A 22,478-nucleotide genomic window follows, 5' to 3' on the forward strand; every position below is an offset into this window, starting at 1 on the left:
TGGGTAGGGGTGTCCAGGCAGGTAAGGGGCTGGGCAGGAGGGTGGGGCAGGGGGCTCCTGGCCGTGGGGCGGGGTCCCCACTGCTGTGGCCGCCTGCAGCTCCCGGGGCCCCCTCGCGCTGTGGGGGCGGGGAGGGCAGGCCCCGCCTCTCACACCCTCCCCCTTCCCGTGTCCCCCCCCCCCCCCCCCCCCCCCCCCCCCCGTGTCTCCCTGCAGAAAGCGGGCGGCGGCCTGCGCCAGTGGAAGCGGGTCTACGCCGCGCTGCGGGCGCGCTCCCTCTTGCTGAGCAAGGAGCGGCGGGAGCCCGGGCCGGCGGCGGCGGCGGGGGCGGCGGCGGCCGTCGCAGGTGAGGACGAGGCGGCGCCCGTCTGCATCGGCTCCTGCCTGGTGGACATCTCCTACAGCGAGACCAAGAGGAGGCACGTGTTCCGGCTGACCACCGCTGACTTCTGTGAATATCTCTTTCAGGCTGAGGACCGGGATGACATGCTGGGCTGGATCAGAGCGATCCGAGAGAACAGCAGGGCCGAGGGCGAGGTGAGGGCCCGGCCGCCCACCAAGGCTGGGGTGGGGCGGGGCGGGGCGGGGTGGGGGTGGGGGTGCAGGGAGGCCCCAGGGCCGTCCCTCCCCTGCCGCGGACCTCGCTTCACCACTCTGAGCCTCAGTTCCCTCCTCCATAAAATGGGCCAACAGGGGGTACCCCCTGCAGCCCTACGTGCCGGGGCTTTGGCGTGAAGAGAAAATACAGACAGCGGCTCCCGGAGCCCTCGGCACCCTCAGTGCTCCCTGGCCGGCAGGAACACTAATAACTATAGGGAGGGCACGAATTATTATCGTTATTATCATTATTATTACTGCCTTGGGCAGGCTGTGGCACAGAGAGGTCAGCTCCCGGCCAATCTTAGGTCTTGCTTCAGAAAGCCGGGGTTTCTTATGGAGTGAATTACAGAATGCGGTGCCCCTGTGCCAGAACCGTGGCTGGCCCTTCTGACAGGGCTGGCCTGTCAGCAGGGCACCAACACATTGACCTTGGGAGGAGGCCAAGAGGATTGGCCTTTGGCAGCAGGCTGCACTGGTTGAGCCAAAGGCTTTGGCAGGGATTTCAGGGTAGTTTCTCAATGGCGCCCCCTCTTGGGCAGCTGCAGCTGCACACCCAGAGCCGGGGCTGACGTCTCCGTTTCACTTGCCCGCCCCCCTCCAGCAGGGCCTGCACCGAGGTGCCTTTGTGCCTTTGCTCACGTGCACACAGCTCTGTGGGGGTCCTGAGCTCGGGGGCTGGTCTCTGCCATGAGGATGGTGGGCCAGGGGGAGAGGGGTGCCAGCACCTGGCCTCTGGGCCACAGACCCTCTTACTGACAACAGACACATCCTTTGGTTGAACCAGGCTCTGCTCCCCTCAGGACATTGTCTTTCCTTACTGTAGGGAGGAAGGTACCTGGAATGTGGGGCCCTGTTCTGGGGGGCCTGGCTGGGCTGTCCCCAGCAGGGTACAGTCAGGGGGTCCCACGTGACTTCCATTATTGCCAGGGCTGCCAGTCCTAGGGGCATCTCCTCTGTGCCTGGCCAGGAATGTGATGAGTGCTACATGCACAATTCAGCAGCCCAACCCTGAGGTTGCCATGTTATCTTCTTTGTTACTGTGGAGGAGACTGAGGCTCAGAGAGGCCAGTGGATTACCTAGGTCACACAGCTGGTGAGGGGGTGCTCGGGAGTCCAGCCCTGGTCTTTCTCACTCCAGGGTCTGAGCCCTCCAGCTGGCGAAGCCGAGGCAGGGGCCAGGGATGAGGCCTGAGTTGGCTGGCTGTGGGCACTGAGGGGGTCTGCTTTCTCTTTCCTTTCCTCCAGGACCCCGGCTGTGCCAACCAAGCTCTGATCAGCAAGAAGCTTAATGATTATCGCAAAGTAAGGTGAGGTCCAGCTCTCATGAATAGTCTTGACCATGAGGCGGGGGGCACTCCAGACAGAGGTCATCCTCCTGGCCCACCTCTGGGCCCGAGGCAGCCTCTGAATCACCCTCTATGGGGGTGGGGGTGGGTGGGTGGGTAGGCAGAGCCTCCAGTCCCCAGAAGGACAAGGAGGCATTCGTCAGGGATGGAGGGGAGGTCTAAAGTGGTAGGTGGCTGGGGCAGGTGGCATGTTGGGTGACCCCAGATGAAGACTTTTCTTCTCCTCCTTTTCCTACACAGCCATAGCTCTGGGCCCAAAGCTGACTCCTCCCCCAAAGTCTCTCGTGGCCTGGGGGGCCTCAAGTCTGAGTTCCTCAAACAGAGTACCGCACGTGGCTTCAGGACTCAGGACCAGTCCGCAGGGAGCAAGGGTAGGAAGGTGGCTGCTAAGGGGGCAGTATGTGTGTGTGCACATGTGGGAGGGTGGGGGTCAGTTCTGTGGGTCTACATGGGAGCCAAGGGCTTGTGTGTGTGTGTGTGTGTGCATGTGTTGGGCTGGATGTGTGCCAGGATTATCCTGGTATGTCAGTCTGTGTGTGTATGCCTGTGAGGGTCTAGGGGCTTCCAGAGTCTTAGGGCTGGAAGGGCCTGGAACCTGATTTCCCTCCGTGACATCCCAGCTGGGTGTTCTCCAAGTCCCTGCCTGTGTCCCTTCAGGAGCAGGAGGCTCATCCTCTCTGGAGGCGGCCTTTCCCCTCTTTATACACTTTCGACTATTAGAAAGTTCTTTCTTTGGTTGTATCAGAATCTGCGACCCCCACCTTGTTGTTTTAGCCCTCGAGGCCATATAGAAGTCCTTACTTTCCTCCGAGGGCTGACTCCTCAGGAATAAACCCCCTCATCTCTGAGGCCTTCTCTCAGGATATAATTTCCCATCAGCCCTCAGCATTCCAGTTGCCTTTCTGATGGAGTCCCCACATGTCCAAACATGGGTGGGTGTGTGTGACCAAGTGTGGCTGCTGCCCCCGACCCCCGCTCACCCTGACTTTGTCTGCCTTCTCCGACCCCAGATGACAGTGCTGCCACTCCCAAAACCCCATGGGGCATCAACATCATCAAGAAGAACAAGAAGGCAGCTCCTAGGGCGTTTGGGGTCCGTCTGGAGGAGTGCCAACCAGCCATAGAGAACCAGGTGAGCCCCTGCCGTACCCCAGGACAGGCAGAGAAGGGGGCAGACCAAGGCACAGAGGGTCAGAGCTGTGAGGGACTTTGGAACCAGCTCTCCGCCTCATCTTAGAGACACCGCGGTTGTGGGGGTTGTCGGGGGGCAGAGCCCAGGGAGGGAACAGCAGAACTGAGGCAGAGCCCGGAATCCCCACCCTCCGGTCAGTGCTCCCGTGCCCACCGTGAGGCTCTGGTGCCCGGAGACGGTGAGGGCCTTCTGTTCCCCTGCATGGGGCCCCCAGGCAGCAGCTCCGGCCGTGCACTGCTCCCGTCTTGGCCTTCCCCCTCTTCTGGCTCACCGGTGGGGAATCCTGCCTTTTACCTTCCTAACACGTCTGCCCTGCCTGTCCCCAGCGGGTCCCCTTGATCGTGGCTGCGTGCTGTCGCATCGTGGAGGCACGGGGTCTGGAGTCCACGGGCATTTACCGAGTGCCTGGTAACAATGCAGTGGTGTCCAGCCTGCAGGAGCAGCTCAACCGTGGGCCCGGGGACATCAACCTACAGGATGAGGTGGGTGCAGCCGGGGAGTCTGTGGAGGCGGGGAGGGGCCGAGGCGGTGTGTGTGTCTGTCGTGTTCCTTGTACCCTGCAGCATGCCTGGCAGCGGGCCGGGGCACGAAGACGGGTGAGACGGGACCTGTCCTTGCGGGCCAGGCCTGGGGATGGGCATCCCCCCAGCTGAGGCCTGACAGGTGCAGTCGTGGCTAGGGAGCCTTGAGGCAGAGGCTCGCAAGCAATAGTTTGGGGGCCTTGAGGATGAGTAGAGTTCACTAAACGCCGGTGAAAGCCGGGCGAGGGCATTCCGGGCCGAGGGAATGGCCTGGGCGAAGGGGCGGGCCCTGAAGGTTTGCCAACAGTCGACTCACCTTCTCTGTAAAGGACCAGGTAGCAGATGTTTTAGGTGCTAGTTACCACGTGGTCTCCTCCTCCTCCTCCTTCTTTTTCTTCAGTCCTTTAAACACGTGAAAACCGTTCTTAGCTCCAGGGCCACACAAAACCAGGCCACAGGCTGGACTGGACCCGCAGGCTGTGCTCCGCAGACCCCTGGCTTAGAAGGGGAGCCTGTGGTATTTTCTGGAGCAGCCAGGACTTTGAATGGTTGCAACGTGGGAAGAGGAGGGGCCGGTCAGATGAGACAAAGCCGGCTCGTGAAGCAGTCTGACAGCCACACTTAAAAGTTTGCAGCAGGCTCAGCAGCCGGTTAAGCCGACTGTGCTCTTTCCCCACGGGGACCCAGGGTGCCACGGCTGCAAACAGCAGCCTCCTTGGTGGTGTATGCAGCCTGTCGATTGTATAGGCTGCCCTAAGGGACCTTGGGGACAGCCTTTCCCAGTGGACATTGAGGTTTGGCCTCATGTCTCCGGTCTAGGCTCCAGACGGGTATGCAGTGTGGGGGGATGGGGCACCTTTGGAAAGCCCCCGGTCACGGTGGCCAAGGTCTGCATCGGCCAAATCATCATGTCCATCTGTACCAAGTTGCAGAACAAGGAGTCTGTGATCGAGGCCCTACACAGGGCCAAGTTCAAGTTCCCTGGCAGCCAGAAGATCCACATTCCCAAGAAGTGGGGCTTTACTCAGTTTATTGTGGATGAATTTGTAGACGTGGTGGCCGAAAAGCGGCTCATCCCAGATGGCTGGGGGTCAGATACATCCCTAATCGTGGCCCCTTGGACAACTGCTGGGCTCTGCATTCACGAGAATCTTGGCTCTGTCCCTCCCTATTCATGCCCACCAATAAGTTCCACTTCCTGTAAAAAAAAAAAAAAGAAGCTCACTTCTTAAAAAAAATGTCAGTTATATCTCAGTAAAGCTGGAAAAAAAACTACAGAAATATATGTTTTTTTAAGTATTTATTTTGAGAGAGAGTGAGCATGAGCAGGGGAGGAGCAGAGAGAAAGAATCCCAAGCAGGCTCTGCCCTGTCAGCACAGAGCCCAATGTGGGGCTTGAATCTACAAACCATGAGATCATGACCTGAGCCAAAACCAAGAGCCAGACGTTTAACTGACGGAGCCACCTAGGCGCCCCCCCAAAATGTATATTAAAAGAATTTAAAACATTTTTTTAATGTTTTATTTATTTTTAGAGAGAGAAAGAGACAGAACACAAATGGGGGAGAGGCAAAGAGGGAGGGAGACACAGAATCCGAAGCAGGCTCCAGGCTCTGAGCTGTGAGCACAGTGCCTGACGTGGGGCTCAAACTCACACAAGATCCACAAGATCGTGACCTGAGCCAAAGTCGGAGGATTAACTGACTGAGCCACCCAGGGGCCCCCCAAAGAGATATTTAAAAATTTTTTTTCAACGTTTATTTATTTTTGGGACAGAGAGAGACAGAGCATGAACGGGGGAGGGGCAGAGAGAGAGGGAGACACAGAATCGGAAACAGGCTCCAGGCTCTGAGCCATCAGCCTAGAGCCTGACGCGGGGCTCGAACTCACAGACCGCGAGATCGTGACCTGGCTGAAGTCGGACGCTTAACCGACTCCACCACCCAGGCGCCCCAACAAAGAGATATTTTAATGTGAAAAAAAAAGAATGTGCAGCAGGGTCAGTGTTTCTCAAACTGTATTCCCCCAAAAAGCTGTGGGAGGCTGGGAGCAGGTCAGGAACCCCGGTCTTTGCTCAAACTAGAGAAATCTGCTTTGTTCTGTTTTTAATGTCATTTTTTTTTTCATATTGGGTTTTCACGTATGATTCTGTCTGGCAAAAAGGGGCTCTGCTGAAAAAGATTTTTGGAAAACCAGGAATCTGGGCAATGAAGTCCCATGAGTCACATATTTAGTGAAGCTTTATGTGATACCTGACCGTCTTCCTGCCCTTGGGGAAAAAATGGGGAGACAAGATAAGTACGTGTGGGACAGTGGCCAAGGGAGAAGGCTGCTCTCTCACCAAGGGCCAGATTGTGTGATGAGGAAGGAGAAGATGCCGAGGGCCGGAGCAGGTGGTAGACTTGAGTGTTTGAATCTTTGAAGCGTGAATGGGAGGGGGCAGGTGGACAAGAAGGCAGTCCAGGCTGGGAACGATGGCATTTTCCAAAATCCCAGAGAAGGGTGTGAGTGTCAAGACAGAGAACAGGCCCATTTCATTCCTCCTTCTGGGCTTGCCAGTGGGGAGGATGAGGCCCGGGGCAGGAGGTGGAGGGCTTTTGATGGCTCCACTGAAGTCTTTGATCTTGACAGTAGGGACAATAGGGAGCCTTCAGTGGTTCTTCAGCTGGGGAGACATAAATGAGAGTGGAGTCCGCTTTAGCTTATGTCTGACGGATACAAATGAGGGAGGCCCAGAGCGGGGCATCCAAGGGAGAAATTGCTGACATGTGGGAAGTGCAAGGGGCCAGGAGGACACGGTGGCCCCAGGGGAATAAGGAAGATGGGAGCAGCTCTAGGAGTTGACCACATGAGAGGGAGGAAGGGGGGGTGCAGGGAGGAGCCAACATTTGAGCTGGGGGCTGGTGATATCTCTCTGGCAGAAACTGGGGAGTAGGGCCCGAGAGGGAAGATGTGTCAGGCAGGCCCCCCCCCGGATTTGGGGTGATGGCACAAACAGGCAGTCCCCAAGAGTGCACTGGAGGATGGACACGGTGACGTTGGGGCACAGAGTGGGACGATGGAGGGATGGGGCACAGAGTGGGACGATGTGGGCAGAGGGTGGGCAGCAGGAGTGAAGGGCCAGGCTCCGTGTGGGACAGAGGAGAGGGGGGGCTCAGGTGAGGCTGGGGATGAGTGGCAGATGTGTGCACGTGGGAGGGGTCCAGAAGCCTTGGGTTTGGCAGCTGGGAGATGAGAACAGCCAGGAGGTGATGGGGCAGGTGGGCGGGCCCTGTGCTGGCTTGGGGTGGATATGCCCAAAAGCACATTCGCTGGGGCTTAGCCAGGGAGAAGCATGGCCGGGGCTGGGGGGGCAGCGGACCCAAGTCAGGGCCCAGAGTGTGCTGGGCGTGTAGTTTTGTCTCAGACACCAGTCCTGTCCTCTGTCTTGGGGACTGCTGGAAGTTAAGTGCTGTGGGCAGGGTGACCGTAACTCCTGATGAACCTGAGGGGGAGGGTATTGTTCGTGGGATGGTGTGGGGCCATTGTACTGAGTGTGTGTGTTGTGGAGCTGCGTGTCTTTGTGGAAGGTGTTAACCTTGTTTTCCGGGCCTAAGTTACTCTGAGCCCTTCCGGTCAAGGCTGTTACCCTGGACTTTGCACGGGGTGGTGGTGCCCCCTCGTGGACACAAGGGACAGTGACCGGCCATGCTTCATTCATTCTTGCATTCAACAATCCATTTATTTAAAAAAAAAAATTTTTTTTTTAATGTTTATTTATTTTTGAGAGAGAGAGACAGATTGTGAGCGGGGGAAGGTTAGAGAGAGAGGGAGACACAGAATCCGAAGCAGGCTCCAGGCTCTGAGCTGTCAGAACAGAACCCGATGTGGGGCTTGAGCCCACAAAGAGATCAGACCCGAGCTGAAGTCGATGCTTAACCAAGTGAGCCACCCAGGCGCCCCAACCATCCATTTATTTAAAACAGGGTTTCTTGGGGTACCTGCGTGGCTCAGTTGTTTAAGCGTCTGACTTTGGCTTAGGTCATGATCTTGCAGTGTGAATTTGAGCCCCGTGTCGGGCTCTGTGCTGACAGCTTGGAGCCTGGAGCCTGCTTCAGATTCTGTGTCCCTTTCTCTCTGCCCCTCCCCTGCGCACGCTCTCTCTCTCAAAAATAAGTAAACATTAAAAAAAAACAACCCAGGTTTCTCAATCTTGATGCCTTGCAGAATAATTCTTTGTTGTGGGAAGGTGTCCTGTGTATCACAGAAAGTTTAAAAGCATCCCCAGACTCTGGTTGTGGAAACCAAGGGGGTTCTGTCCCTGGGGGTGCGATTCTGCCCCTGTTGAGAACTACTGACTTAGGGCATATAGGTGCCAGGCTAACTGAGCTCACTAGGTGATAGGAGCACAGTGGGGGACAGGGCAGACAGGACAGGACAGATAGTCCTGCCAGGCAGGTAGGCAGGGAAGGAAAAAAATGCATACAACGGTGACAAAGTATGGTAAGTGCCATGGAAGAAACAAGGTCAGGGCTGTTGTACAGATGAAGGAGCAGGGGCATTGGTGGCTGTGTTAGCTGTGACTGTCAGGGAAGGCGTCTCTGCAGAGATGGCATTTGGGTAGGATGAGGAGGCTGGCCTGTGAAGGGCAGGGGAGGAAACTTCTAGGGGAGGGAATTGGCATGTGCAAAAGGCCTGAGATAGGCAGGTGCCAGGCATGAATGACTGCTATGTCATGGATAAGGAGAGGGCGTCCAAGGGTGGCTCTCCACTAAATGGGGAGCCCTGGGAGGCAGGATTGAGTGCTAGTAGGCCCGAGGAGGTCCAACCACCAAGGAGGTTTCCCTCACTTCCGTCCCATAGTGCTTGCACCAAAGAAGGTACCTAGTACTTGCTGTGGGTGGGCAAATGCGGGAGCTCACTGGGCTTGCTGGAGCAGGGAGGGGTCGGGGCCAGCCGGTCAGGGGGCCAGGACCTAGCTGGGCGCTGTTCTGCCGCCACCACCCTGATGAGTCTCCTTAGGCCAGAGATTCCCTGGTCTGGGCAGAGCTTGGTGTGGGCCCCAGGGAGGGCCGGGCCGGGCTAGACTAGCATGGAGGCATGGGCACCTGGGCTGGGCCTAGGGCGGGGGATGGGGTTTGTGCACCCCACTGGGCCTGCCTGGGACCTGACGTCTTCGCCCTCTCCCCAGCGCTGGCAGGACCTCAATGTGATCAGCAGCCTGCTCAAGTCCTTCTTCCGAAAACTGCCTGAGCCTCTTTTCACCGACGGTGAGTGGGGGTGGAAGTGGAGGACGGGAGGAGGAGGGACACCTGTCTGTGCTGCACTCTGACCACTTCGTTTTATTGGATTTGTTGGCTTTACTCATTGGGTTTTTGTTGTTGTTTTTTTTTTTTTTTAGTGCTTATTTATTTATTTAATTGTTTTAACATTTATTTTTATTTTATTTTATTTTATTTAATTTTTTTTTAACGTTTATTTATTTTTGAGACAGAGAGAGACAGAGCATGAACAGGGGAGGGGCAGAGAGAGAGGGAGACACAGAATCTGAAACAGGCTCCAGGCTCTGAGCGGTCAGCACAGAGCCCGACGCGGGGCTCGAACTCACGGACCGTGAGATCATGACCTGAGCCGAAGTCGGACGCTTAACCTACCGAGCCACCCAGGCGCCCCTAACATTTATTTTTGAGAGACAGAGAGAGACAGAGTGTGAGCAGGGGAGGGGCAGAGAGAGAGAGAGAGGCAGATACAGAATCCAGAGCAGGCTCCAGGCTCTGAGCTGTCAGCACAGAGCCTGACGTGGGGCTTGAACTCAGGAACAGTGAGATCATGACCCAAGCCAAAGTCGGATGCCTAACTGAGCCACCCAGGTGCCCCAGTGTTTATTTAATTTTTTTGAGAGAGAGAGAGCAGGGGAGGGGCAGGGGAGGGGGGAGACACAGAATCTAAAGCAGGCTCCAGGCTCCCAGCCGTCAGCATAGAACCCGACATGGGGCTCTAACTCACAAACCGCGAGCTCGGGACTTGAGCCAAAGTTGAGGCTTAACCGCTTGAGCCACCCAGGCACCCTGGGTTTTTGTTTCAATACAGGAGAAACATGGGCTTGTAACAAACTTAGTATAGATGCAAATAAAGAACACCCGAAGGTGCCTGTCACTCTCCTAGTCCCTATCCCTGGAGACTATCCTGACCCTTTCTGAGCATTTGCTGTGTGCCAAGCACTGCTCCCTACAACAACTCCATGGAGTAGGTACTATTATCTCCACTGTACAGATGAGGGAACTGAGGTTAAATCATTTGCCCAAGGTCACGCACGTTGTCAGTGTCAGAGCCAGGATTCAGCCCCAGGCTTCCGGCTCCAGAGCCCAGCTCTTGACCGTTCGCTAATCTGTTTGTTTCCCAGACCCTCTTACACCTGTGACGGAGACAACCATGCATAGATAGGGTCTAGAGTTGGGTGAGTTTGCCTGCGTGCTGGCAAATGTTTGCCATCTGGCTCTCAAGGGAAAAAAGCCTTGATCTGTAGTCTCCATGGTACAATTACTCCCACTGTGCCTTATTTCAAGCTACCGATAAGCTGCCACGAACGTGGAGTCAGAAGAGATGAACACCTTTGGCCCTCAGGAGCCGGTGTGAGCAGGATTCAGCACACCCCTGGGGGTGGGGGGGTGGGGGTTCTTAACAAAAGGAGGCTTGTCATTCTGAGATTCATTCGTGTCTGTACAAAGAGCTCTACCCCGTTCTTCTTTTAAATCAACCACCTGGTAGTGCGTAGTCGGAATAGACTATAATTTGCCTAATCACTCCCCTATTGATGGATATTCAGGTTGTGTTCAAATTTTTGCTCTTACAAAACACATCGCAATGACTTTCCTTGAAGGTGTCCCTACATGCCCGGATCGGTGTCCTAGAGGTGGGTTCCTAGACTGTAGAATTTCCAGGTCAAAGTCCTGGTCAACATTTTTGAAAGCTAATGTCAAGCTGCCCTCTGAGAAGAAGGCCCTAGTTCATACTCTGACCAACAGCATAGGAGAGAATTGGCCCCATCCACCCTAGATGTTATCAGCATTTTATTAGACTTCTCTTAATTGGTTGAGGGAAATGTCATCTCATTATGTTTTCATTTTCATTTCTTTCATTATTAGGGAAATTAACTATCTTTTCATTAGTTTATTGGCCTTTTCTGTTTCCTCTCATTTCCTGTTCAGACTGTGTGCCCATTTTCCTATTGGGCTGTTTGTCTTTTTTGGTATCGGTTTGTACGAGACAAGCTCTTGTGTATTATGGGTATTAACCCTTTGCTAGTTTTTGCGGAGATTTGCTCTCGGTCTGCCGTTTGCCTATTAACTGTTCAGGGCAGAAATTGAAAACAATTAAGTGTAGTCAAAGCTGTTAATCTTTAATGGATCTTGCGTCTCGTGTTTAGGAAGGCCTTATGGTTGTAAAGACGTCTTCTTGGTTTTCCCAAGATTTTAGCAACTTTGACATTTGGCTCTCTAATGCAATCACACATGTTTGTGTATTATTATGTGGGCTGGAAATGGATTTTTGTTCCCCCAACAAGATAGCTAATTGTCCCAGGGACATTTATTGACCCCTCCATCCTTCCGCACTGATTTGAAACGCTGCCTTTATCACATAGTAAAGATCCACGTGGCCTGTTCCCCTCCTTTCTGTGTCCTTGTCCTTGGCCAGCCTCCCCCGTGAGGCCCAGGCTGCTGAAGCTATGCTATCTTTTTAGCGCGTTTCAGTATCAGATAGGACAAGCCCTCCCTCGTGATTCTTCCTTTACAGACTGTTCTCCGCTCTCCTTATGCATCTACTCGTCAGATGAGTTTCAGAATAAACTTAGCCTGTTCCATGTTTTAAAGTTCCCCATGCACTTCTTCTGAAGGGAGTTGGGGGGCATTTTCACACAGGTGGTGTGGGTGTCTGGAGGCTGAAAGGGCCCCTCCCGCTTTCTAGGTAACCTCTTCTGACCTTGTGGTGTCCTTGTCCCAGAGCCTGGGACGAGGACCTCTTTTCCAGTATCCACGTGCAGCTCAGGTCCTGCTTCTTCCCAAACACACCTGGGCTGCCCCAGGTCGGGTGCGCCCCTGAGTGCAAGTGCAGCTGTAGTGGGTTTGGTCACATAGACGCAAGGTCATGGAGCACCCCCCCCCCCCCCCACCGACGCTGAGCTGGAGCAGCCTGGGCCTCCTCAGCTTGGAAGCACCGTGAGAGTGGGAGAAGGGACTGCCTCCCACCTCTCTAAAGAGTCTTCACTGTGTTCTAGACAAATACAATGACTTCATTGAGGCCAATCGCATCGAAGACTCGAGGGAGCGGATGAAGACGCTCCGGAAGCTGGTAAGGCCTGGAGCCCAGTGCCGCCACTTCCCTCTGTGACCTTGGAGATGCCCTTCTCCGCTCTGGGCCTCCGTTTCTCCATCTCTCCAAGGGGGCTGGCTAGAGGGTGGTTTCCAGACTCCGGAGGTATGGCGGTGGGCGCCCCTGTGGGGTGTGCTGGGGAGATGGGGAGGCCATCACAGCCCCATGCCCCTTCTCTCTCCCGCCCAGATCCGGGATCTCCCAGGACACTACTATGAGACTCTCAAATTCCTCGTGGGCCATCTGAAGACCATTGCTGACCACTCGGAGAAAAACAAGGTGGGGGGACTCTAGCGTGGAATGTGGGGGAAGGAGGCATATAGGGTCCTTTCAGCATATTCTAGACTCTTCCAGGTCAGATAATCCCAAGGCCCTCTAGGCACACCCTCCTCCGTAGTCACTCTGTCCCCACCCCACCCTTCCATGCCAGCCAGTGCTTCTTCCCCGGAGAGCCATCTCCGGAGTTTCTGAAGGGTATCGCAGAGGCAGAGAGCCACAGTCCCTCTGTGTCTGATGGAAATCTATCCTTGGATTTAGCTCAAATCCCTTGCATTGCATTTTTCTTTCTTTCTTTCTTTCTTTTTTTCTTTTTTAAAAAAATATTTTATTTTAAGTAATCTCTACACCCAACATGGGGCTCGAACTCATAACCTTAAAATCAAGCATTGCTCACTCTACAGACTAAACCAGTCTCTCATGCCACATTGTGTTTTTCTAATCAGACCTCTGTATTTTCTGGTTCTGCAAAAATGAATGGAGCTATAGGAATGCTCCCAGTTTTAAAATACCCTTAGAACCTCCAGCAGGTCCCTATTCTGGCATCTGTCACTGTTAGCACGGTATGGGTAAGCAGGCTGGGCACTGCTCTCGGCTGCTAGGCCTGAGGATGAGCGAGGCTGAAATCTGGCCTGTACTCTACTTGTGAGGCATTGCCTTACCCAGCAAGGAGGTGTCCGTCCCCTAAGCCAGGCATAGCTCAGGATGGGCCTTGGGCCTGAGGGGCCTGGGGTGAGGGAGGTCTGGGGGACTGGAGGTCAGAGCTCATGGAGTGTTGATGCTGACCTGCTTTCCTCCCCTGCCCAGATGGAGCCCAGGAACCTGGCCCTGGTCTTTGGGCCGACGCTGGTGAGGACATCTGAGGACAACATGGCGGACATGGTGACCCACATGCCTGATCGCTATAAGATCGTGGAGACGCTGATCCAGCACGTAAGCAGCCACTCCAGGCCGAGGCCATGTCCCCCTGGGCATTTCGCTCCTGCTTGCCTGGGCGGATGTGCTTAGTGGAGGATGAAGCAGCTTCAGCAAATGCTCCTGGGATGGCACATGCCCTTCCGAAGCGATGGGCTGCGTTTCCGCACCAAACAGGAATGGATCCTAGAATCTCTGTCTTTCTAGGATGTTCCATTCCCAGCAGGAGAATCAGGAGGCCCCTGAGCTTCTAAGATGAGGGTGAGGGTCGGAGGGCAGAGGATGGTCAGGGAAAGTGCGGCTGGGTTGGACAGCCAAGGGGTGAATGCAGGGGCACGTTCAGAAGGGGGCCCCAGGAAAAGTGTCCTTGTAGAAACACGCAGACGGGTGTAGGGAGCAGAGGCAGAGCTCTGCCTTGCCACCCCACTGAGGCTTGGGGGAGCAAATGGTGATGCCCGGGGAGGGGACGCAGATGAGGCAGGGCGGAGCAAGGGCTAAGACAGGATCCTGCACTTGTCCTCTGTATGTCTTGGGCTGGTCTCCCCCATTCTCATGGCTCCCAGAAGCACCACAAGCCCTGTTGTGTCTAAGGAGTCTAGTTATTGTCCAGGTTGGGATGAGAACCTAGAGCGGCCAGCAGAGGGCGCAGGAGGCCTTGGTCCTCTAGAGCCAAACTCAGGGCAGCGCCGCCCCCTTCTGGGGCCCTAAGGGATGCTTTTATAAATCCTAGATTTTCAAGAAAAAAAAAAAAAAATCACAGATTTCCCATTTCCAAATCTGCCTGTGGATGGAACCCGACCCCCTCCTGCCAGGAGAAATAAGACCGGCAGCTGGCCAGCGGAATGGGGTCCTCAGCGTCTGCAATGTCACAGATACTTTAGGGAAGGGAAACCAGGCCATGTTACTCCCATTTTACAGATGAGGAAACCGGTGCTCAGAGAAGCAAAGTGACTTGCTCAAAGTCACGCAGCTTATTAAGTGGCAGCCCCAGGATTGTAAGCCAGCTTTGTCTGACCAAAGTTGGTGTTTCCTCGGCCCCTGCTGGGAGGCCAGATTCCGGGGTCCATCCTAGAGCTGGCTTGGCCGGCCAGGGTCAGTGACATGAGGCAGTGGGGTAGACTTTGGTCACGCCGACTGGCCTTGCCCGCTTATTTCCTTCCTCCACTGGGTGGTCAGGGCACTGAGCCTTGGGAGGGAACGTCAAAGCCTGTTCTCATTCCAACATTTCCCTTAGTCTGGGAAAACTTATCCCTTGGAAAATTTCAGCTCCCCAGTCTAACACGTGGCCCCCGGAGCCCCTGGAGTCGCGGGCCCAGGCAGGATCGGACCTCGGCAGAGACTTCTCTGACTCTGGCTCTGAGCCCCTGGCCCGTCAGCGGATGGCTGCAGGTCATGGGTGACTTTGCGGCCATCACCTGGCCTCCCTACCCGGGGCTCCTGTCCTCCTAGTGGCAAGTCACCAACTAGCTCATTCCCATGTTTACTAAGTCAGCTGCAACCCAAAGACCACGTCAAGGCATTTGTTCGAACATGATTGCCGCTCTGCGTACACCGGGATCTCTCAGCCTCCACACTAGTGACCTTTGGGGCCAGATGATTGTGGGGCTCTGTCCTGTGTAGCGCAGGATGGTTAGCAACATCTCTGGCTAGATGCCAGGAGCCTCCCTCCAGTCGTGACAACTGAAAATGTCTGCCGACTTTCCCAAATGCCCCCCCCACCAGGGGATGGGAGGCAGAGGCACCCCGCTTGAGAACCGCTGAGGTAGCAGTTGAGGGCACTGGCTCTGGAGCCCGCCTGCTTGAAGTTCAACTCTGGCTCTGCTCCTCACATGCTGTGGGGCCTTGAACAAGGGACTTACCCTCTTTTTGCCTCAGTTTCCTCATCTGTAAAGTGGAGATGCTAATAGTGCTCACCTCACACGGTAATTGTGAGGGTTACATGCGTTAATGTCCGTGAAGCACTTAAAATGCCACTTAGCGGGTAAGAGGTGTCATATGAATTAGCGACCACCATTATTGACCTCATCGGCATGCCAGAGGCAGGTGCAGGTGCTGGGATGCAGAGGTGACTGGAACCCAGGCCCTGCTGTGAAGGAGCAGTGCCTCAGTGAAGATGTCATTTCTTCATTCTCTGGGCTATCGCCAGGGAAGCCCATGGAAGGACCTAACCCTGCCCCGGCTGTAGGGCTGGGAGCATAGTCAGGGGCGAGTTTAACTGTCTTACGACACCCAGAGGAATTTAGCCATTCAGAGCAGGGAGAAAGCGTTCCAGGCACAGGGATGTGCAAAAGCAGGGTGGCACCAGCTAGCGTGAATTCTTCCAGAAAACTCTGGGCTACCCAGAAGCTTCTGGGCTCCCACAGCACTTTTGGGTACCTCCAAACCGAATTAAAGGCTGGGCTTCTTAGGGCTTCCTCTATTCAGCCTGTCTCTGGGGACTGCACTTTTTCTTAATGATGGCTAACATTCATTGTACATTAGCAATGTGTTGTACTAAATATTTTACACACGGTATTTCATTATTTTTGAAATGTTTAAGCGGAGGGTATAATTGACATGAGATTAGTTTCACGTGTAACAACACGACCATTCAGTATTTGTATATATCCCGTGAGATGATCAGCGCTATACATATACTGTCACCATACATAGTTACAATTGTTTTTCTGGCCATGAGAATTTTTCAGTCTTGTTCTCTTAGTAACTTTCAAAAACACAATGCAGTATTGTTAACCACAGTCATCATGCTCTAGGCTACGTCCCCGCGACTTATTTATTTTGCAACTGGAAGTTTGTACCTTTTGACCCCCTTCACCCGCTTTGCCCACCCCCCACTCCCGGCCCCACCCCAGCCTGTTTTCTGTACCTATGAGCCTGGATTGCGTCTATTTGTTTGTTTTAGATTCCACCTGTGAGATCATACGGTATTTGTCTTTCTCTGTGTGACTTGTTTCATTTAGCATACGTGGTACCTTCAGGGGCCATCCATGTGGTCACAGATGGCAAGATTTCCTTCTTTCAGTGGCTGAGTTGTATTCCATTTTATATACACGCCACATCTTCTTGACCCATTCCTCCATCAGTGGGCACTCAGGCCACTTCCGTGTCTTAGTTGTTGTAGATAATGTGCTGCAATGAACAAAAGGGTGCAGATATCTCTCCTTGGTGTTTTTGTTTTCTTCAGAAAAATACCCAGAAGCAGAATTGCTAGATTATAGGGTAGCTCTTTTTTTTTTTTAAGTTTATTTGTTTATTTTGAGAGAGAGAGAGAGAGACAGAGAGAGAGAATCCCAAGTAGGCTCCACGCTGTCCGTGCAGAGACTGACTCGCGACTGGAACCCACGAACTGTGAGGTCATGGACCTGAGCAGAGGTCAAGGGTCGGATGCTTAACTGACTGAGCCACCCAGACATTCCTGGATCGTAGGGTCGTTCTTTTTTTAATTTCTTGAGGAACCTCCATGCTGGTTTCCGTAGTGGCTGCACCAATTTACATTCCCACCAACACTGTGTGACAGTTCCCTTTTCCCCACATCCTCATCAACACTTGGTATTTCTAGTTTCTTATAATAGCCATACAAGATTTCATTTTCCTTCTCACCACAATTTTAGAAGTAGATACTCCTGTTATGCCCATTTTACAGATAAGTAAATAGACTCAAAGAAGTCATTTACCCAAGGTGGACTTGAGCCCGAGAAGACTGACTTTCGATCTTGCATTATTTCTTATCCTCTCTTCTCTTTCTTGTTGCTCTCCTTTGCCACTTATTTGAGTTAATAATATGCCAGATTGTGGCGAATAATAACTGAGGTTCATGGCACATGGTCATAATCAACCTGCAAGTCTCCTTGTTTCCCCCTTCATCCCTGACCCCACTTTGCTCCCGCCATAATTACCCAGTCTGATTGGGTAATACGTATCCTTTCAATCCACGTTCCCTGTCTTATTGTATTTATTTATTTTTTAACAAACAGTATTTTTTTTTAAGTAATGCCCAATGTGGGGCTCGAACTCATGAGTCTGAGATCGAGTTGCACACTTGCAACTGAGCCAGCCAGGTGCCCCTAATATTCTGTGTGTGTTAACTTTCAACCAGTGAGCTTAACTCATTGATTCTAATTTCTGTGTTGTTGGGACTTCTCTCTGCCATCTTAAGTGTCGTTTTTTGTTTACCCCATTTTCATTTTATTTCTTTTCCATCTGTCCTACCTTGCTTTCGATGGATTGATTTTTGTTTTCCTGATATGAAAATGACATAATTTAGGGGAGCCTGGGTGGCTGCTTGGTTAAGCATCCAGCTTGATCTCTGCTCAGGTCATGATCTCACGGTTCATGAGTTAAAGCCCCGAGTGCTGACAGCGTGTGGAGCCTGCTTGGGATTCTGTCTCTCCCTCTCTCTGCCCCTCCCATGCTCTCTCTCGCTCTCTCAAAATAAATTAAAAAAAAGAAAAATTACACAATGTATAAAGCCCAATCTGTGTTTAATTATACAATTATAACAGCCCATACTTATGCTTCACTCTCACTGATTATTCCTAAAGCTTATCAATATCCATTGTCTTCCTTCCACCACATCTAAAAACCAAGTGCCTTAGTGTACTGTCACCCATCAGCGGTTTCTCCCTCTGTGTTCGAAATCCACAGTGTCATGGATATACTTTGTGTGTGTACGATTGTATGTGTATATGAGTATCCTTGCTTGGATCGACCGTGAACATTCATCCTTACCTCTCCGAGCTGGTCACTCCACCCCGGGGTCATTTCTTAACTGTGCTCATATACGCAGTTAAGAGAATCTTTGTGCAGCAAGCTTTCTGATGTCTTCAAGTAACTTTAGTTCACACTCAACTGAGAGTTTAGCAGGGTATAAAATTCTAGGCTCAAAATTCCTGCGTTTCTAATCCAGCAATACAGGAAAATACTACTTATCTTCTTATGTCTGCTGCTGCTGCTGAAAGTTCTAGTTACAGCTGATGCTCGTTTGTAAACAATCTTTTTTTTTCTCCAGAAAACTTTTAGGGTTTTATCTTTAAGATTCTCAGATTTCACAAAACATACTTACGAATCAGATTTTTACTTTATTTTCTATCCTGTTTGGCATTTATGTGAAAACTCTTTCCTGCCTGCCCCTCAGGGAACCTCCTAACATTTCCCTCCCGGCACTTCTGTCTTCTGGCTGGGGGAGAGAGTGGCAACCCCAGTAGCTAATGTGGTGCCCAGGGCTCTTCTGGCTGCCGCAACAGGTGGGCCTTCTCTCTGCAGTGGACCCAGCCTGCGCTAGATGGCACTGCTGTCCCCGCTTCTGGCTTGCGGTTGGGAGCGAGCCCCAGAGATGTGTTCTGGACAATATCTAGTGAAAAACAGGCGGAGAAGCTTTTCCTGAACTGGCCCTCCATCAATCCTCAGCCCTTCCCATTCCGGGCTGCATTTCCCTCCAGCACTGGGGTCCAGCCTTTTCTCTCCCCAAGGGTTTCTCATAGTCTGTGGGGTTTGGTCCTGGGAATCCATGTTCCCTTGGGAACATCCAGTGACCAGGCCAGCCTGGGGGTTGTTGAGAAGAGGGAGGACTTCTCCTGCCCCATTCCATATGACGTCTGAGTGGAGTCCTCTGGACTGTGCAGGTCCAGAGCCCGTGTCTCCGTCTTCCCTCAGCCCCTTCCCACGCTGAGTTTCACCACTTCCTTTTGTCTCCTCTGCAGTCAGACTGGTTCTTCAGCGATGACGAGGACAAGGGAGAGAGAGTAAGTGATGCAGAGGGAGGGTGGAGTGGGTCTGGTCTGAGGTGGGCCTGCATCTCAGTCTGGGGGCCGGGAGGGGGCAGGCAGTAAGACTCAAGCAGGGGAAGGTCCCTGCCCTTGGGGCTTCCCAGTCTGATGGAGGAAACATAGGCCCTCTTCTCAGGAGCCTCCAGTCTAATGGGAGACACGATCCTTGCCTTCATGAGTCCCCAGTCTAAGGGGGGAGGTATAAGCCACTCTAAGGAAACTGAGTCCAGTAGCAAAGGCAGACTCCACCTTCCAGTCTTATGTGGAGGATATAGATCTTAGAAAGATCCAGTCTGATGGTGGAGACACAGCTCCAGCCTTTGGGGTTCAGTCAAGGTGTTGGAGAAGGCACAAAACAGTCTAATGGGGTACGTGTAGGACCTGCCTTCAAGAGTGCCTGCCTGATGAGAGAGACAGTTGGTGAGCCCCAATCTGATGGAGGAGTCATGGGCCCTGCCTCAGGTTACCCCGTTTTGCGGGATCCACGGTCCAGCCATCTGAGGACATGCTGGCTGACCCTCCTCCTGTTTGCAGACTCCTGTGGATGACAAGGAGCCTCAGTCAGTGCCCAACATTGAGTACCTCCTGCCTAACATTGGCAGGACAGTGCCCCCTGGTGACCCAGGTTCAGGTGAGTGCAGGGGCTTGGGAATGGGTGGGAGTGGGGGTGGGATTCGCATTCCCAAGGGTCCCAGATGCCTGGCCAGACGCCCAGCTTCCCTGCTCTGCCCCAGCGGGGCCCTTCCCTGCCCCCACCACAGACACCCGGGCTGTGGCAGGGCCTTCTCCACTCTGGGGAGGTCTGGCTTGCCTGTGGGCCCGCTTCCTTGTCTGCTCAGCTGCCCCTCCCCGGGCTGGGTAGGGGCTTTGTTCGCCCTCCTTCACTGGTTTCCTTCCTGAGCTTTTTATTTCTCATGGGCTGTGTCCTTCTGGGCATGTTCCTCTTTTTAATTTTTCTTCCTTTTCTCCTTGCACCCCTCTGCCCCCTTCTCTCTTCTCCCTGTGCTCTCCTCCCGCCCCTGAACCCTGCCTCTCTCTTCTCCCCTTCCCCTCCTCCAGCGGACCTGTTGGAGATTTAAAGGGTACAGTGTGGCATTTGCGGCCTCGGTCACTAACAGTGGCGGGTGATTATAAGAAGGCTGGGCAGGCCCGAGGGGCAGGCAGAAAGGTCCCGGCTGTGAGCACCTCACCCTTGACATACCGGCTACCCCCGCTTGTGAACAACATGCTCCCACCCTAGCCCTCCCATCTGAAAGCCCCTTCTCAGGAGGAAGGAGGCATTTGTCGGAGCCAGATCCTGTCCCCTTGCCGGGAAGTCTGGGCACCGCATGACTGCTCCCTCACCTCTGCCGCGGTCCCCAGACTCTGGGCTTTTCTCTGTGCTGAATCCGGTCACCTCCGGCTATCTGGACAGGGGGAGGCTTGGCTGGTAGGGGGACCCAGCCTGTCGGGACACGAGTGATGTCACCCTCAGAAGCCTCTCTATAACTGCAGCGCCTGCCTTGGTGGGCTCCGAGGGCTGACTCTTCCCGCTTCTGAAACCAGAGCCCCTGGTCACTCAGCCCCTAAGTCCTGTTTCAGGGCCGTAGACTCTCGTAGCAGAGCAGCCCAGAGCAGCCCCTCGGCCCAAGGCATTAACTTCTCCCGCCCTGTGGGTGGGCCGCCCTTCGTATTCTGACGGCTCCTGTCTCTGACAGAGGCCTAGCGCAGCACCCCTAGTTACAAGAGGCAGGCTGAGGAGGGAGCCAGGGGACAAGGTGGGTGGGGATGGCAGAGAGGAGCCCCCTGTTTCTTCTAATCACCTGCTGCTGCTCCCCTGCCTCGTGTGTGTCACTGTGTGGTTGGCCATCTGCTCCTCTCACCGTGTGCAGGGGAGGGGTGGGGAGGAGGACTCACTTGCTTGCCAGAGAGTGTGGATTAACTGTGCCTGCCCACTGCCCCGTCAGACCCCGGGAGGTCCTTAGATCAGCCTACCCCCTCCCCGGTCCTGGAGAGGACACTGCCAGGATTTGGTTGTGGTTCCTTCTCCACCCCCAGTGATCTTAAAGGAGCGGGACCCCAGTCCTACTGATGTAATGATTTTACTCGTTCTCGTAACTCTGGTGATAAACAGGGCCTTGCCCCCGGGAAGGCAGATGGACGAGGAGTCTGGAGGCAGAGCCTATCAAGGCCCTAGTCACCAGCGCGCTCTGCCTCCTGGGTCCCACCTACTTGGTGTCTGCCCCTCGACGCCATCATTCACAGGGTCCCTCTTCTTCCTCCTGTCCCAGAAGTGGGGGTGGTGTTGAGGGTGGAGGTAGGGCGCCCCCTTGTCTGTGCACTGTGTGGTCTCCATTTCTCCAGAGCATCTGTGATTCGCTGTGTTTCATTGTGGTTTCCGTGGACTGCGTCTGATATTTGGCATTTTCTCTCTAGTGCTTCAGAGTAACAGGGACAGGAGGGGAGGGGAGAGGACCTAGGCCCAAAGAGAAGCCCTCCTTGCCCTTGACCCTGACAAATGAGGGTCTCACAACTGGCAGCCTGACGTCACTTCCTACCTCGAAAGGAAGTGGTGATTGCCATCAATACCGTCCCTGGGCCATGGGAAATGACACCAGAAGCCCATCACACTCCCAACACCTGGGGAGAGCTCAGGTGTCTGATCTCCCTGGTTCCTGAAGCCTCTGGGGAGAGGGAATCGTGTGCACAAGGCAGCCTTCTCCTGCCCCGATTTAACTTTCCTTTGTGTTTCTCTCTCTCACCGACAGATTCTACCACCTGCAGTCCAGCCAAGTCCAAGGTAAGTGCCAAAGCAATTCTGAAGCTTTCTCCCTGCTTAAGCCGTCCCACTTCTTGATTTTGGCCAAGGGAATGGGGAGAATATTGCCGCTGGATGCTGAGGAAGTTGCTGGTCACAGGGAAGGAAAGCAGGAGGTACTGTGTGTACCGTGGTAAGCAGAGAAGTCACTCACCGTGGCCGTGCTGGGTGGGGCATCTGGTGGAATAGAAGGATCCGGCCTCGGAGTTAGGTGGCCAGGTGGCCAGGGGCAGTGTTCCCAGTGGCTAAAAGCGCACAGTCCGCGGCGCCTGGGTGGCTCAGTCGGTTAAGGGTCCGACTCTTGATTTCGGCTCAGGTCATGATCTCACGGCTCATGAGATGGAGGCCCGTGTTGGGTTCCGTGCTGTTAGCGCCTGCTCGGGATTCTCTGTCTCCCTCTCTCTCTCTCTCTCTCTGCCCCTCCCCCCACTCGCGCTGTCTCTCAAAATAAATAATTTAAAAATTTAAAAAAAAAAAAAAAAGCACAGACAGTCCTGGGTCTGAGTCCTGCCTCCACCAGTTAGCTTCAGGACATCAGGCAAGTTGTTTAACCCCTTTCTGATCCTCAGCTGCTCACCTGTCAATGAAGCGCGTAATATCTCTCCTTATAACCACAAGTATGTCTGCTGTACTTAATATTCTTTTTGGAGGGCCCAAAGCAGGCAGAAGGCAGGAAATAACAAAGATAAGAGGATAAATCAATGAAATTGAAAACAA

At 53.8% G+C, this 22,478-nt stretch overlaps 1 protein-coding gene, 1 non-coding gene and 1 pseudogene across 9 annotated transcripts in view; all 3 read left to right on the forward strand.

Moving 5' to 3' along the window:
• The window catches only part of ARHGAP23 (Rho GTPase activating protein 23), a 79,835-nt gene that overhangs the window by 51,505 nt on the left and 5,852 nt on the right, over nt 1–22,478 (forward strand). For 7 of the 8 annotated variants that reach the window (XM_027033926.2, XM_053212809.1, XM_027033925.2 and 4 more), the window contains 12 exons: nt 217–537; nt 1,846–1,907; nt 2,187–2,317; nt 2,957–3,078; nt 3,465–3,620; nt 8,830–8,908; nt 11,914–11,987; nt 12,198–12,287; nt 13,092–13,217; nt 18,899–18,940; nt 19,499–19,595; nt 21,712–21,743. In XM_027033926.2, coding sequence (XP_026889727.2) covers nt 217–537; nt 1,846–1,907; nt 2,187–2,317; nt 2,957–3,078; nt 3,465–3,620; nt 8,830–8,908; nt 11,914–11,987; nt 12,198–12,287; nt 13,092–13,217; nt 18,899–18,940; nt 19,499–19,595; nt 21,712–21,743 — 1,332 coding nt within the window. The remainder of the gene's footprint in view (nt 1–216; nt 538–1,845; nt 1,908–2,186; nt 2,318–2,956; nt 3,079–3,464; nt 3,621–8,829; nt 8,909–11,913; nt 11,988–12,197; nt 12,288–13,091; nt 13,218–18,898; nt 18,941–19,498; nt 19,596–21,711; nt 21,744–22,478) is intronic. The other variant, XM_053212811.1, reaches the window with a different exon arrangement.
• LOC113592608 (60S ribosomal protein L10-like) lies at nt 3,629–6,719 on the forward strand (annotated as a pseudogene).
• On the forward strand, nt 4,301–4,434 carry LOC113592777 (small nucleolar RNA SNORA70). Its single transcript, XR_003412732.1, has one exon. It is a non-coding gene; the product is annotated as a small nucleolar RNA SNORA70 (small nucleolar RNA).

Source organism: Acinonyx jubatus, chromosome E1, assembly GCF_027475565.1.
Source record: "Acinonyx jubatus isolate Ajub_Pintada_27869175 chromosome E1, VMU_Ajub_asm_v1.0, whole genome shotgun sequence".
Lineage (NCBI taxonomy): Eukaryota > Metazoa > Chordata > Mammalia > Carnivora > Felidae > Acinonyx > Acinonyx jubatus.